The sequence below is a fragment of the Maylandia zebra genome, linkage group LG14, assembly GCF_041146795.1.
Source record: "Maylandia zebra isolate NMK-2024a linkage group LG14, Mzebra_GT3a, whole genome shotgun sequence".
NCBI lineage: Eukaryota > Metazoa > Chordata > Actinopteri > Cichliformes > Cichlidae > Maylandia > Maylandia zebra.
The window spans coordinates 9,057,467-9,074,735 of NC_135180.1; the positions used below are offsets into that span (position 1 = coordinate 9,057,467).

The following is a 17,269-nucleotide window of genomic DNA, read 5'->3' on the forward strand; positions in this document are numbered from 1 at the left end:
TCACACTGCAGAAAGACCTTCTCTCTGCATTTACACGCATGAAGAGACCTGACTGCCCCATAGCAGTACTGTATGTCAGCCTCACGGAAGGACAAAATTCAACCATAAAGTAATGACTGATGTCTAAATAAATGCAGTCTGGTTACAGTAATAAATATGTTTCATTCTAAAGAATAGTAGAAGTGAAAAACAATGTGTTGAACATCTTTAAGTTGATATTTGAAAAAGTGAAGAAGTATATACATATATGTGCAAAAGGTCAGTATATTATGGCAGATAATGGTGAGGCAGGTGCAAACAGACAAAAGGACAAATTGAACAAAATCTCTCAACTTTACCTGAATTTTATAAATGAAAAGAAAACGTCTGCGTATTAATTCAATTCTCCGGTTTGGTAACCATAACTACACGCATGACACCCCTGCTTCTCATTGGTAGCTGCTCCGCTCAGTCCCGCCTAATACGGTTTGTAATTGGACAGACTGTTCAGATACAACCTTCCTATAGGCTGGCGTTCTGCACTACCATTCGTTAAACGAATACGCTTCCCGTCTTTCTTCACGCCTATTCACCCTGTGATTGGTTCGCAGTCAAGTTAGTCAAATTTTAACTTCCGGGTGTCGACTCGTTGCAAAATAGATCATTCCACTCTGCAGTCGTGGAAGTGGGCAGCCACTGAGATAAACCTGGAAAAATAGCGATAGGAAAAAAGTGAGTTACTTAATTTGGGAACATTATTTTGTTTTCATTCAGCACTTCTCCGTATACCTGTTGTTAACTTGGGTCTAATTTAGATACCGTTAGCTAGCTAGTCTGCGAGTCCACTAGTTACACAACCTGGATAACACCAGGAGCTAACTTAATAGCTAGTTGACATTCCCAGTTGGATGCATGTGTCGTTTTCTTTAATTCTGACATTTCTTGCAAACATACTTTGCCTATATGTGGTGTGGCTTACAGTTAGGAGGCTACACGTGACACCTCCCTCTTATAAAATGGGCAGCTGTGTATATTCAAGGTTAAACGGGGTGATGATCATCTTGCAGTTTTTGCCCAGAACTATTTCTTTTACATTTATATCTGAGGTCTCAAACTTCTACATTTTCTATAAATTATCAATTTTAGAGTATGGTGTGTGTGTGTTTGCTGTTTTGTATGCTGGCATTTTCCTGTATTGTCACTCAAACGTCTCATAACCTGTAACTTGAGTCCTCCTCTCTCCCTCCTCTGTGTTTGAAGTGATGCTGTCAGAAGTCCTGAAGGTGCTGCGAGGAGCTGGTAAAGTGGGCTCTTCACTGGTCTCCACTCAAGGCGAGCAGCTCCAATTAATGGCCTGCAACTCTTCCCTGGGAGCAGGGGTCAAAGTTGCTCAGGATGTGGTAGAAGGACTGGTTGGCACATTTATGGGTGGCAGCAGTCAGGTGAATTTAACTGAAAAATAAGCAGAAAGTAAAAAATAAGCTCTAAATGCAAAACAAGTCATACATAAAAGGAGCCATTAATGTCATAATTAAAAAACAAATAAACAAAACACTCTGTTCTTTGCTTGTCTTGAAAACAGCTGATTTAATCCCCTTTAGTTAAAGGTTGCTGCCTGCTTCAATCTGTGTGTAGTGGAAGAGGCAGACATATAGGTACTCACATTTTTGTGAGACTGTTCACTGACATTTCTGTATTCCCAAACCTTTTACTTCTGAAGGGGTAGATAAAAGTGCCAAACTCTTAACCTAACCTGATTATAAGCAAAAGTTCTAACCTATACAACATTTCATCTGACAGGCTAAAACTTGACATGTCATTGTATATTTTTTGTCTTGTTACCTGTAAATAATGACTTCAGTCACTTACTGATGCTCTTTTAAATGAGAGAGGGCTGCAAACCCACAATCTGCAAATTATAGCTACAAAAACTTGGATTACACTGCTCCCTAAACCGGCACTACAATAGTTCACTCAGCAATTTCTTTTTGTGTGTGTGCGTGTGTGTGTGTGTGTTTGTGCAGCAGCAGTCAGTACAGGAGGATGTGTTTCCGGATGCGGAGGGCTGGGAGAATATGGACCCTGAAGAAGCAGCCAAATGGGCTGTGGGGTCCCATTTCCCCCCTGCTGAAGGGGAGCACAGCCAAACAGAAACGGGACCTGCAGCACAGATGCACACAGGTATTACTGAGTGTTTATCGAATATCGGATGCACTAACAGAGGTTTACGGTAAGAATATAGAAATGGTATTGTTTGGTTTCCAGCATTGCTCCTTTTTATCCAGAATGTTTGCCTCAACAAATATAAAGAAACCATTTATTTAGGTACTGGTCTTTTTAAGTTTAACAAATACACATTAAAAAAAAAAGAAAATAGCATCCTTAAGGCCTCCATACCACGTGGCGTGTATATTTCAGCCAGTTTTTGGCCCATAAGTATTGTATTTTTTTTTCTTCTCTCTGCATTAGGGGTATCTCCTAAATCAGGAATGGCAGGAGGCGGCGCAGGCTGGCCTGGGCAGGGTGCTCGCTTCCTTCACAACACCTCGGCCCTCCACCGGTACTACTTCCAGAGCAGGTCTCGCCACAACACTGTTATGGCCAAGCTCACACCTGAGGACATCAAGAAAGCCCGGGAGGCAAAGCAGGCATTGGCCAAACCTGTCAAACAGAAGGTTGGTTTGAGGACGCCCGTGTGCAAATAGTCAGGTCCAAAAGGTTTTGAACAATGAAAAGTTTTGTGGTTTTGCCTCTGTACACCACCACAATGGAATTAAACCAAATGATAAGAGTGTGACTGAGCTGCAGACGTTCAGCTTTAATTCATTGGGTTTAATAAAAGTGTTATATAGTCCTGCACGATTACTTTAGTGGCTCCTAAAAATATTTTTATTTCATTGTCAGAAAAGCATAACTCTGCTTTTACAATCATGTTGTGTGACATTCCTGCTAATGTAAAAATCTTGGCATCAATATAAAATGGTCCTCATTTACCTAAACTGAATGCTCCTCTTAGAAGGCAAATCAAACAAATTTATTAAAAAATGGTACCAAAACAGAACACAAAATCAAATTAACAGGGCTCTGCCTTTATTTTTGCATTGTGTTCTGATCCTTTTCATTAACACTTCATTGCTTAACACTTCATCAAACCTAAAAGAAAAACTTAAATGTATTGAATGAACTGACCAGCTCAGCAATAACAAAAAGGCCCAAAAAACCCCAGAAGACAACTAAATGGTCAACGTCACATCATCTAACTAAGTTGAGGCACACCTCGACCCTTGTGGACGTATGCTTATCATCATCAAAGTCTACAGTCAAAAGATGCCTTGATGGATGGAAGTGCAGAGGGTTTACAATATGGTGCTGTGTGTGCTCTGATCAGATTCAACCAAATGTCTTGACCCAAAGCAAACTGCAGAAGCTACCAAGAGCTTCCCGATGCAGATTGTTCAATGACCATCTCATCCCAACCCATTAGAACAGCGTTTCAATTATCAAATACAAAAATGAATTCATAGAGACCCGCAAACAAACAGCAACTGGATTCAGCTGCAATAAAGGCCCGGCAGAGCAAGTAAGGAAACACAGCATTTGGTGATGTCCATGGATTCTAGGCTTCAGGCAGTTGTGTACTACAAAAAATTTTCATCCAAATATTCAAAAGAATCCATATATTCTGGATGGTCTTTATTATGTTTGTCCTGTTATGTTTGGGCCTCTGAAAATGTATCTAAAAGTGATGTGAATTCCTAAACGGTTAATGCAATACTTTTGTTAAAGACCTTGAATTTAAAAAGTCTGCACTTCATATCAGTGCATTATTTGATTCATGTCATGTGGGAATGCAAACAGAGAATGCTTATGGAGCTAACTGTATACACACATGCAGACAGATACAATTAATAATATGCATTATTGTGGATGTATATCGTTATATTACTTTGAGTTCATACATTTCATCTTATTTGAGTGAATGAACAGATGGTCAAAACCCATAATATTTATCTAATGAGTTTGTGTACATATTCAGTCTTTTTGACTTTTAGTGTTCGTTTAAATTATATTTTAATAATGATTTCTTTATGTGTGTTCTGTAAAAGGTATATATTTTTTCTCTTCCACCCACATGTCATTGTTCCCAGAGTTCACGAGGTCTTTTTAGTCCTATTTCTGCAGTAAAGTGAGATGCTGGAAGAGTTGGAAAAGAGTCAGTCACCACTACAGATATTATTAATAACATTTTTTTTCATTCACATGTTTGACTTTCTGCAGCTGAGCGACCGTGCCAAAGAGAGAAAGGTGCCCGCCACAAGAATCAGCAGGCTGGTTAATTTCGGGGGTGAGAATAATCTGTTTTTGTTTACCTGCTCAGTTTGTCTCTGGGTTTCAAATTGACTCCAGGAGCCGTCGGACAAAGATGATCGTTCACTAAAATGTCTAAGCTGGGAAACCCAAGTTTATCAAGTGGTGACATAAGAATGACTTGAATCATAACTCGGTGACCATCTTTAGTTGCAAAGAAAGAAAAAAAAAAGGGGGGGGGGGGGGGGGGGCTTTGCTTAATAAATGCAATATGTTCCATGATGTCAGGTGTGGACAAAGACACAACTGAATGAATTTTTCTTACACCACAAAAATAGATTTTAAATGAAAATTTCAGAAAAAAATGTTCAGTAAGTAACTGGAGAAATGACTCGTCAGTACTTTGAAGCTCTGGTGTTGAGTGTTTTCTTTTTTTCCTGTTAAAAAACAAACAAACAAAAAAACTTTTTGATTAGTTGACTTGTTGAGGCATGTATGGTCCATTCTGCCGTCACTATTGTTTAGTGATTTGACTGCTGATTGAAATGTTGGAGGCTCTTTTCCCCACTTAGAATCTGTGAAATTGTGCTTCATGTGAGGAATTTCCTGAATACTAATGTAACCTTGAGCCTATGGTGTGAAATCTACAAATCAATCCCATTATGAAGCCTTCAATGTAAACCTAACAGTTCTGATGAGGACACATTCAGTCACTTATGGATATTCTTGGAGTCTATTAACAATACTTTATTTGTTTTCTCATTGACAACTGTTGGTTATTAGCTTACCACTGTTACAATAAAAATAAAATTCTTGCTTCTTAATCATCAGAAGTCAAGAAGAGTTAAAGGTGTGGTAAAATATGTGGGGTAGTGGAGTATACTTCCATCCTGCTACATAGCAGCAACATCTGTGTGGGATTGGTGGTTTCCTCTAGCATGTCTTCAAGGGCCCTGCAGTTAAAATTGCTTCTGTCCCTCTGCTGCAGGATTGGCGGTAGGGCTGGGAATCGGTGCCATTGCAGAAGTGGCAAAGCAGTCACTAGGAGGCAAACAAAAAGCAGGTAAAGATGTTTTACTGCTGTTCTCTCCTTCCATCCTGTAAACGAGCCTTGTGTCCTACACTCTTGGCAGATTCAGCAGACAGATGGACGCCTGGTAAACCTTGAGTTGTTTCTAATGTGTCAATACCCGATAGGCCCAGGACAGGCTTTAGATCAGATATGCTAACAAGAATTTATAACGGCTTTACAGGGAGTGCAGAATTATTAGGCAAGTTGTATTTTTGAGGAATAATTTTATTATTGAACACCAACCATGTTCTCAATGAACCCAAAAAACTCATTAATATCAAAGCTGAATGTTTTTGGAAGTAGTTTTTAGTTTGTTTTTAGTTTTAGCTATTTTAGGGGGATATCTGTGTGTGCAGGTGACTATTACTGTGCATAATTATTAGGCAACTTAACAAAAAACAAATATATACCCATTTCAATTATTTATTTTTACCAGTGAAACCAATATAACATCTCCACATTCACAAATATACATTTCTGACATTCAAAAACAAAACAAAAACAAATCAGCGACCAATATAGCCACCTTTCTTTGCAAGGACACTCAAAAGCCTGCCATCCATGGATTCTGTCAGTGTTTTGATCTGTTCACCATCAACATTGCGTGCAGCAGCAACCACAGCCTCCCAGACACTGTTCAGAGAGGTGTACTGTTTTCCCTCCTTGTAAATCTCACATTTGATGATGGACCACAGGTTCTCAATGGGGTTCAGATCAGGTGAACGAGGAGGCCATGTCATTAGTTTTTCTTCTTTTATACCCTTTCTTGCCAGCCACGCTGTGGAGTACTTGGACGCGTGTGATGGAGCATTGTCCTGCATGGAAATCATGTTTTTCTTGAAGGATGCAGACTTCTTCCTGTACCACTGCTTGAAGAAGGTGTCTTCCAGAAACTGGCAGTAGGACTGGGAGTTGAGCTTGACTCCATCCTCAACCCGAAAAGGCCCCACAAGCTCATCTTTGATGATACCAGCCCAAACCAGTACTCCACCTCCACCTTGCTGGCGTCTGAGTCGGACTGGAGCTCTCTGCCCTTTACCAATCCAGCCACGGCCCATCCATCTGGCCCATCAAGACTCACTCTCATTTCATCAGTCCATAAAACCTTAGAAAAACCAGTCTTGAGATATTTCTTGGCCCAGTCTTGACGTTTCAGCTTGTGTGTCTTGTTCAGTGGTGGTCGTCTTTCAGCCTTTCTTACCTTGGCCATGTCTCTGAGTATTGCACACCTTGTGCTTTTGGGCACTCCAGTGATGTTGCAGCTCTGAAATATGGCCAAACTGGTGGCAAGTGGCATCTTGGCAGCTGCACGCTTGACTTTTCTCAGTTCATGGGCAGTTATTTTGCGCCTTGGTTTTTCCACACGCTTCTTGCGACCCTGTTGACTATTTTGAATGAAACGCTTGATTGTTCGATGATCACTCTTCAGAAGCTTTGCAATTTTGAGACTGCTGCATCCCTCTGCAAGATATCTCACTATTTTTGACTTTTCTGAGCCTGTCAAGTCCTTCTTTTGACCCATTTTGCCAAAGGAAAGGACGTTGCCTAATAATTATGCACACCTGATATAGGGTGTTGATGTCATTAGACCACACCCCTTCTCATTACAGAGATGCACATCACCTAATATGCTTAATTGGTAGTAGGCTTTCGAGCCTATACAGCTCGGGGTAAGACAACATGCATGAAGAGGATGATGTGGACAAAATACTCATTTGCCTAATAATTCTGCACTCCCTGTAATATGTGTTAAATGAGCAGTGCTTGATGATGTACCACTGCCTCAGCTTTTATGCTCCACTATCCACAGTTGTCTCAGTTTAAGGCCAGAGCTTATTTACATGCACCAGTTTAAATGAAATAAATGACTTCTGTCATGCTATGATACTCTTAATATGTTGCACCTAATATCATTACTAATACTGCTTCTGTTTACAGATGTAAGCTCCCTGCTCGACTCTCCCTTCCTGTCAGAGGCCAATGCTGAGAGAATAGTCAGCACTCTGTGTAAGGTCCGTGGAGCTGCTCTCAAGATAGGCCAGATGCTCAGCATACAAGGTACACGCTGTAACACGGGCTGCACGCAAAATGCTCTTTAGATGTCCTCACAGGATTTTTCTGACAGTGGCTTTTTCTCTTCAGACAACTCCTTTATCAACCCCCAACTGCAGAAGATCTTTGAGAGGGTCCGACAGAGTGCAGACTTCATGCCCACATGGCAGATGACTGTAAGCCCAAGACCTGTTACTGGCTCTTCAGCTATTTTCACACAATTATTTCAATTCAGTTTTATCTGCAAAGCTTGAAATGAAAACAACAGTCTCCTCAAGACTGTAAGGGGAAAGACCGTATAATAATAGAGAGAAAACCCCAACAATAGGGTGACCCTACCATGAGCAAGTAGTTGGCGACAGTGTCTGCTTGTTCACACTACAAATAAAATGCGACAGCAAAGGCGCTCTAGTGTGAATCCTCAAAGCGGCCCGCATGCGCAAAAGAAGACGTCACACACAACGCGCTCTGTTTAGACCCAGAGCAAACAGTATTGTTTGACTGATGGCCTTAATATAAATACTTGTTTCAGACTTTACGTTTCCCAATTTTTTCTTTAAGTTATTTTGTTATTTACATAATAATGTAAATAACCTAATAATTATCCTTATTGCTGTTTTAGAGGAGCGGTGCTTCAAAGGATAGTTGCAGATTTCTGTCAGAATCTGCAGGTTATGCAGTACAAATAAAATGTTAACGTTTCTCCAACGTTGTCTTCCCAGCAGTTTCACTAACATCTACACGGGATGGCCAGGAAGCGTTCGCGATGTCTTCTCGGGTGCTGATAATTGGCGTCTGTCTTGTGTCCGTGACGTAAAAGACGGATTTAATGCGACATGACCATTCAAACAACAGTCGCTTTCTAAAACATCGGATTTGTATCGGATTCAGTACCACATACGAAAGTGACCCAGATCGGATTTGAAAATATCGGATTTGTCCCGTTCACACTGTCATAGCATGAGCGGATATGAGCATAGGGTCAAAAAAGTGGGATTTGATGCGCTTTCGCCTGCAGTGTGAACGTAGCCTATTTGTTGTGTGTTATCTGGCTTCATGGATAGATAGAGCTGGGTATCATCTATCTGCCTAGCAATGAAATGCATGCTGTGCCTTCTAATGATACAGCCTGAAGGAACCATGTACAATGTGAATAAAATCAGTCTTGGCACAGAACCCTGTGGAACTCCATAATTAACCACAGTGTGTGACGACAACTGCCCATTTACATGAACAAACTGGAGATTATTACATAATTGTGATTCAAACCACTGCAGCACATTCCTTTCCAGTAATTTCTGACAGTATCTAAACAAAGTGGCTTTATGTCTGAATGAGCATCCTGTTTGCCTTTCCATAACAGGATTCTTACTAGACGACAAGTAATTCTATTTATACGTCACTTTGAATGCGCCACAAGTCTGAACCTCATCCTGACATGTATCCTGTCATGCATAGCGGGTGACACTGTTGCCTGTTAAATATCTTGTGCATCTCAGTTGCTCAGGTCTCTTAAAAACATGATTGTTTTTGAGCCTATAACCACTCCTGCATTGTGGCTGGTTTACCCTCTACAGCATCTACTTCTTTAACTCTCCATAGGCACTCATAAATGGATTTCAAACAATACCCATCCATCCGTTTCCTTAACCACTTATGCAATTCAGGGTTGTAGGAGGCTGGAGCCTATCCTAGCTGTTACAGGGAAAGAGGTAGAGCACTCTCTAAACCAGTACACCAGTCTATTACAGGTCTAACACAGAAAGACGGACAATTATTTGGATGCAGTATCTTGTTATGGAACTGGATTTACAACTACTTCAGCTATGTATTCATTGCTTTTATTTTCTGATGATTTCATATAGTTTTCACCTACTATGCAAAAAGATTAATGTGTAGATACTACAGCACCAGTTTGGCCTTTTATTTTCTTATCATAAAAGGCCATTTGGATAGTTTGTAAATGCCTATATTGTTGTAATAAAAAGTTGAGCTTTTCAGGCAGCCCTATGCACAAATATCTCTACATTAAGAACATTATTCACTACACTTTTTGGTGTTTTGATGATTGTTATTGGGAGGAATTGTGCGCTGTCCTTCATGTCGGATCAGTGCTGTTGTAGCAGCACGTGGTTGCCAAACACCTTATTTAAGCCTTTTTCTTACATGTGCTATAGCTCGGGATCTTTAGCATTACCCAGTGTGATGTATGACAGTGCTGCAATCTGTGTTTCTGACTGTATAGAAAGTTCTGGAGGAGGATCTGGGGCCAGGCTGGCGAGAAAAGCTCTCATCCTTTGAGGACAAACCATTCGCTGCAGCTTCTATTGGCCAAGTCCACCACGGGGTTTTAAAAGATGGTAGAGAAATCGCCATGAAGATCCAGGTAGAAGCTTATCGACACACTTGCGCAGTCTGCGTTTCACTCTCTGCATTGGACTCGACCGTCTGTTTGTCACTTATTCTTCTCAGTACCCTGGTGTGGCAGAGAGCATCCGCAGCGACATAGACAACCTGATGGCAGTACTGAAAATGAGCGTGGCTCTGCCAGAAGGTAACAACTACAGGACTCTGTAGTGTCCTTTTTGTGTCTGACTTTCCTCAGAGCAGATTCAAAATCAGCAAGATGTATTTAGTCAATAAGAAATTCTGATTTTTATTCATTTATTTATCTATTTATTTGTAATCTTAAAACAACTGTACATTGCAAGTTTGTATACTATGACTTTCACCCATGTGTAAATCATAACCAGTGTCTCCACTATTTAAGACCACAAGGTGGTGCTATAGATGCAGGTCAAACTAGCTTTTTATCCAAGAGAGGCTTGTTTCAGACAGTAATAATTCTTTCATTATTAATAAAGAATTTGCATATTTATTTATTAATTGTCTAAAATAATAAGTAATTAGTTTATTTATGTAGTTTATGTGGTTTTCAACTTACCTGTTTGAGGGCTTTCCACAAACCTTTTCAAAGTTGTGTTGTTTAAGTGATTGCTGACACCGTTATTATAGGTGCATAATGGCTTGTAGTAGCTACAGAGCATAATTGGTGCAACCAGTTGAGTGACCACGCTGGATTTTAAGCTTTTATTTTATTAACCCACAGTGGAGAGATGACAGAATATGTGATGGGAGAGAATAATTAGATCCCTGGGGACATCTGTCCATGTCAGAGTAAAAGTGCTTATTTTTGTCAGTTGCGCTCTCGTCACGCTTTAATGCCAGATCAAATGAATAACTTGACATGAGCACAGCTCCATCTGTGGCAGGTCTTTTTTTTGCTCCCTGCTTCTTTTTTTTTCTTAAGACTTCTTCTTCAGTTTGGCTGGCAGTAGATAGCCCACTCAAAAACCTTTGCAGCAAACAGGATGAGTTTTATGGCTCAGTGTTTTTTCAGCAATCTGCAGAAATAATCTGTAAAGCCATGCACATCCTAGTGTTCAATAGAATGGTTGCTAGATCAGAAAATGTCAGATGTAAAAACAAATTGATCCACACACCGAGAAGTCAGGAAGGGAATTACACGGCTGATAAAAATATAATCTGTAAATGGGAGCTGTTTGCTGCGCGGAGCAAGCTCTTCGCATTTCATCCAGTGGCAGCAACACTTGCTAAAGCAAGTGGCGTTTTTGTGACTGTAGTTTTCTTTGTGCAGCTACAGTTGTTTATTTTCTTTGTGGTAACTGTACGCATTGCACTCTTTCACCAAACATCTCTCTTCATTTCTCACCCATGTTTGCACTGCAGCTCCGTGCCTCCCCTGAGCTTTCACACTGACACTCATATTGAATGTTAGGCACACTCTTTGGGGATCCTTTTCAATGTTGTCAGACACTTACAAAGACAATCGTAGCTTGTTGGTGGCAAATACTCACATTTTAACTCTGACACAGACTGTTGCCCTGTGGGATTACTCGCTCCCTATTGGATTAATTCATTTTTGTCCCAATTAACACTCTAAATAAAATAAAATATGGTAACCCAAGGCTTAGCTTGAATAATGCCTGGATTTTTCTTTTACCTATAGCCCACCAGTATACCAAAATACACTTTTAATGCAATGCCTACGACCTGATGTTGATTTTTTTCTGTGTTCTCCCTGCTACAAACTCATGCAGTATATGAATTATTTTTAGACAGAAGCTACCCTGCTCTGTTAGAAGATGACATGGTCTGTGTGTTTTCTTTGCACCATTTATTTTTCCACAGGTCTGTTTGCAGACAGCAGCTTGGAGGTTCTACAGAGAGAACTGGCATGGGAGTGTGACTATAAGAGGGAAGCACAATGTGCCAAGAAGTTCAGGTAGGTTTCTGTTGAACCCAGGCCGGTGTTGTGCTGCTGTGTACCGTTTGAGCTACACTGACGTTACAGGGTGGATTCTTAATACTTATGTCCTGGTAGCTGCCACAGAACATATACATTCAACCTAAGCTGTCTGGGTACACGTCTAGCTGATGTATTGTTTTTTATAATGTACAGTATACCAGTAGAGGTGGCAGATTATATATATTTCAAGTGTAATTAGTAAATCAAGCATCACATTTAGCATTTCTTGGTAATCTTTACTTAATTATAATGCAGGCAGTTATGGTATAGTTAATTTTAACTGTCTTTGCGTGTGATTTGAGATTGGTTTTGTATATTTTGGGTTTTGCATATTTTCCATTTTGCAAATAACCTAATCATAAATCATTAAGTTTTTTTTTTGTTTTGTTTTTTTCTTGCTCTCTCTCGTACCTCGGCCTTTAGATCACTGCTGGAGGGAGATGAGTTTTTCCAAGTCCCCGAGGTGATTGATGAGCTGTCAGGCCAGAGGGTGCTCGCCATGGAACTGGTGCAGGGCGTCCCACTGGACATGTGCGTAGAGCTGGACCAGGAGACCAGGAACCAGGTGTGTTTTACTTCAACAGTTAGGTGAATTTCATTCATTTGTCAGATGTCTAGGTGCTAGGGTTTGAACTGCGCTGGAATACAAGGGGATGTTATTGTGGTGGTGATGCTCAACTGGGTTAAAAAAAAAAAAAGAAAGAAAAGAAAATCACATTATGATGCTTCAGTTTAAAATATGCATAGTGAAGTAAAGGTCATCCAGTTTTACAGAAGACTCAGTGAAAATCATCCACGGGGCAGTCCTGGGCTGGGAAGCCTGCAATTAGAGGTCCATGACAGTCTGGAGCTCTAATTGTAGGAACCAATTAGAGCTGAAAGCCTCTGATGAGCAGGAGCAGATCGGATAGCTCTGCCCCCATACGAGGCTTTTGTTAAAGACTTACCCTGTTGCCAAGTCTAAATTTAAATATGCGTAGAGTTTGCGAGGTCTTCACCTTCCATTCGTAATTGGTAACAAAATTTAAAGCAATTTAATCATAAGTTTTGACATGTGTTGTACTCTGACAAGTGCAGATTCATATAAATCTCTCAGAACAAAATGACTTGGTGGTAAATTATTCAGCAGCACCTACAGTGCAGTGTGGAAGTGATACTCTGTGTCACTGTGGAAATATGTGTTTCAGAGCTGAGATAAGGCAACAAATTTTAGACAGAGTGGACACAGTGTGGCAGGGAATCACAGCACCATGAGAAGGCTACACAGGATAGGATCCAAAGGGTGGAAGGAAATGTCACATTGTTAAATGACAGCATGATGGTGAACACAAGCCTCTTCTCTCCACTTCAGATCTGTTCCAGCATCCTGCAGCTGTGTCTCAGGGAGCTGTTTGAGTTCAGATTCATGCAGACGGATCCAAACTGGGCCAACTTCTTCTACAACTCAGACACCAACAAGGTGGGGCAGTCATGCCATGTTTAAACCAATGTTAAATGTTAATAGGGATGTCAAATACAGCAGATTCATTCCACTCTTGTCTTTAGGTTGTTCTTTTGGATTTTGGAGCGTGCAGAAGCTACCCAGAATCCTTCACAGACGACTACATACAGGTATGATAAATCTGCCCGCAGTCAACCTCGCAACATGATTTATGCATCAAGGTTTCTCTCAATAATTTAACGTCGGAGCCTTTGGTTAAATTTTGTGTCAGCCAAGGCAAAAAAAAAAGATTGTGAACAAGTCGCATGCATGTGCACACATTCAGCCTGAAAGTGGAGCTCTGTAAATAAACAAGATTGTGTTGTGTGCTCAGGTGATTTATGCAGCTTCTGTCGGCGATCGAGCCACCGTTCTTTCCAAATCCAAGGACCTGAAATTCCTGACGGGCTTCGAGGCCAAGGTAGTTTTATTTTAGTCGCTGCTGCTGCTTATTTTTGATATGCTTTATCTGTTTTTGTCTCTTTTGTGTTCTCAGTTTGTTTGCATTCAGCACTGTTTCACTGCAGCGCACAGCCCTTATGCTCTTACCCCGTTTCACTAGTCTCCCTTTTGTTTTCAGTAGATAAATGCAATATGATGCTTACCTGATTTATAACTTTGACTCATTTCAAGTTAAAGGGTCTCTTGTCATGCACCCGAGGACTGCTTGCAGAGTTGCTGCTCTGTGGAAGTCCAGTTCTAAACATTTAAGGTTGCCCTTCTGCTATTTCATCTCTTCTGTATCAAACTGCTAATGACAGTCATTTCTCTGGTTACAACCCAGAGACCAAGCAGGAGTCGTCCACAGTGTTGTAGCCCAAAGGCAGCGCTTCAGGTCAGGAGCGTGGGAGGAAATTAAGCAGAAAAAACTTAAGCTGTTGTTTGCTGGCAAACAGCAACCTGAAATAACAGGAGTTTTGTGGTCACACGATTGGAATCTTTACTCACCTGATTTGACTCCTTGCTCCTCGGTCCCCCTCAAGTTGAAGCATCATTGTTTTGACACGCTTGAGCAGATGTGGCAAAGGGAAACAGTGGATTTTACACACAGTCTTAAAATTACAGCTGCAGTAAAAGCAGATTAGAGGTGCACAAGAAGAAGATCTTGAAGAGGAGATCTAAACTACTTCCATGGCCACAGGTGTATAAGGTCAAGCACCTGGGCATGCAGACTGCTTCTACAAACATTTAAGAAATAATGGCTCAGCAAATTCCAGCGTGGTACTGTCATAGGATGCCACGTGTGCGACAAGTCCAGCCGTGAAATTTCCTCTCTGCTAAATATTCCACAGTCAGCTGTTTGTGATATTTAACAAAGTGGAAGTTAATGGTAATGAAAGCAACTCAGCCATGAAGCTGCACACCAGTGCACAAAGCAGGTCCTTAAAGACACAGATGAGTGAGTTTGGTGTGGAAGAACTTGACTTTATGGGGTGGCTGTAGCTCAGGTGGCAGAGCAGGTCAGCCACTAGTCAGAAGGTCGGTGGTTCGATCCCAGGCTGCCTCCTGGCTGCCAAATATCCTTGGGCAAGATACTAACCCCATGTTTGCCTACTGGTGGTGGTCAGAGGGCCCGGTGGCGCCAGTGTCCGGCAGCCTCGCCTCTGTCAGTGCGCCCCAGGGCAGCTGTGGCTACAATGTAGCTTGCTATCGCCAGTGTGTGAATGTGTGTGTGTGTGAATGGGTGAATGACTGAATGTAGTGTAAAGCGCTTTGGGGTCCTTAAGGACTAGAAAAGCGCTATACAAATGCAGGCCATTTACCATTTGACTGGCTTGACCTCAACCCGATAGATATTGAAGACTGTTAGCTAGGTCTTCTTGTCCAACATCCGTGTCTGATCTCACAAATGTGCTTCTGGAAGAATGGTCAAAAATTCCCATAAGCACACTCTTAATTGTGGAATATGGCTTATTAAACCCTATGGATTTATAATGAGATGTCACTCAAGTTCAGATGCGTGTGAAGGCAGACAAGCAAGTACTTTTGGCGTGTATCAGCCTATGTGTGCTATTAAAGTGTCATTTATTATATGAAATATGACTCAGTTAAAGAAAACGCATGTAATTATATATACAGTCCAAGATATCATGCATACTTAATGCTCTGACATTAACATGCCTGCTGTAATTCTTCTTCCTGCTCCACGACAGGCCTTCGCAGATGCTCACGTGGAAGCGGTGATGATTCTCGGTGAAGCCTTCGCATCCGCCGAGCCCTTCGACTTCGGCACTCAGAGCACTACTCAGCGCGTTCAGAGCCTCATCCCGGTCATGCTCCGCCACCGCCTCACCCCTCCACCTGAGGAGACCTACTCCCTCCACCGCAAGATGGCCGGCTCCTTCCTCATCTGCTCCAAGCTGAAGGCGAAAATACCGTGCAAGGACATGTTCCTCGATGTGTACCACGCCTACATGCAGCGTAGGCAGGCCGGGCATGCAGCGCAGGCTAGGGCTTAGCAGTTCTGAGACAAGTTTCTTAATTTGCCTTTCTCAGAGTGGCTCAGGAGTACAGAGACAGAAAAGAGTCACACTTAACTCCACAAGTGGAGCCACTGGATTGGACGTACATCGTGTCAGTAATAACAGACTTTGCCAGCGTGCTCTAACAAGGACCACAAATGACTTTTGCTGCTACATGTCACTCACATCAGTGTGAGGATGTTGTTAAGGATGTCCAAACACAACATTTTGGTGTGACCTTTACTTTTATGTACAGATAGAAATTAAACAATGACCTGATCACAGAGAAGTGCAGGCTTTCTGATTAGATTTTGTAAAAGTAAACACACAAAGCAAGGAGAGCTGCATGTTCTGTTTGTCCTCCCAGCTTCAGCTGGGTTTGCCTGCGAGCTCCACCTTATTTTTAAGTGGAGTGAGTATCTTCTATCTTGGGGGTGATGATACTGCCCCTGCACTGAATCACAGATGCTGCCAACTGCCGAGTCCTGTTTTTATAGAAGGCATTTTGTGCTTGCTGATGAGTTGGTGAATAAAGCTTTCACCTAAATGTGATGGCTGCCAGCCGAGATGACCAGATTATCAGATTAGTTAGAGAAGACAGTCTAATGGACCCTACAAAATAATGGCCTTGCATTATAAAGTGCACTTGGCATAAAACTCCATAACATGAAGTACCGTCAGCTCTTTTTCATGCTTATTTATTGCAAATACCTGCACTGTATCTTTAGAAGGCAGTGTGCTGTGCATGTTTTACTTTTGTAATGAAATAAAATCTGAAACAGTATTGTTTGTGTGTTTGTCACCAAGTGAGCTTTACTGGCAGGTGTCTACAAACAAATGATTCTTCCACACCCTATTGATCTTTCCGTTTCACATTTAGACCTGTTTTGGGAAATGTCAGTGACCGGAGGCCATGTTTGACCTCACCATTTTCCTGCAATGGTCTTGTATTGACAGTTACGCGTAATAATAGTAGTTGAGCTGAAACAATGTTAGATTTGAGCTAATGGTGGCATTGATGGAGCTGTGTTTTCCAGGAACTATTTTCGTTCCAAGGCAGTGCTGCCAGTTTAGTCTGCGACCAAGCCATTAGAGCACTACGCAGCTGCCTGCAAGGCTCTCACACAATCATGGGAGCAGAAGTATTGGGCCTTCACTGGCATTATAAAAACCTGATGGAGAGAGAGAGATTGGGGAGGGGGCTTTAACTGAGTCCTTCCATTGAGCTCCGCGACGTCCTGCACAGTACAGCTGCTGAGCTGCTCCTACAGCGAGGTCTACTCGTTCCTGCACTCTGCATTGGAATCAAGTTTATTTTCCTGAGTCTTGGAAATGGGCCGCTGCACATGTACAGAGAAGAAAAAGCACATTCTTCTCTTGTAGTTTCACGCAATGGAAAGTTGAAGTGCTTCTCTGCGTGTAAGAAGCAGCTGGCTTCAGTTTATTGGCGCAGAGTTAGCCTTTTTTTTTTTTTTCTTGGTCTCAGCCCTTTCACTGAGGCTCAACATTGGACCGGTGTGAGGTGATTTCTACCAGAACCAACCCGTTTATGAAGTGTTAAATGTGGTGCGTATGTGAAAACGTAT

General features: G+C 41.6%; 1 protein-coding gene across 2 annotated transcripts; it reads left to right on the forward strand.

Moving 5' to 3' along the window:
* The first annotated feature begins 561 nt into the window (after positions 1–561).
* Positions 562–16,467, forward strand: coq8b (coenzyme Q8B). Of its 2 annotated transcripts, none has more exons than XM_004562772.3 (16): positions 562–711; positions 1,240–1,421; positions 2,004–2,160; positions 2,449–2,654; positions 4,258–4,324; positions 5,276–5,350; positions 7,298–7,417; positions 7,502–7,587; positions 9,657–9,797; positions 9,884–9,965; positions 11,624–11,717; positions 12,165–12,306; positions 13,093–13,200; positions 13,287–13,352; positions 13,556–13,642; positions 15,375–16,467. In XM_004562772.3, coding segments are annotated over exons 1-16 (1,920 nt in total). In that variant the 5' UTR covers positions 562–710; the 3' UTR covers positions 15,681–16,467. The 2 variants fall into 2 exon arrangements, with proteins under 2 accessions (XP_004562829.1, XP_004562830.1); XM_004562773.3 differs by having other exon boundaries at positions 2,007–2,160.
* Positions 16,468–17,269: the final 802 nt, after the last annotated feature.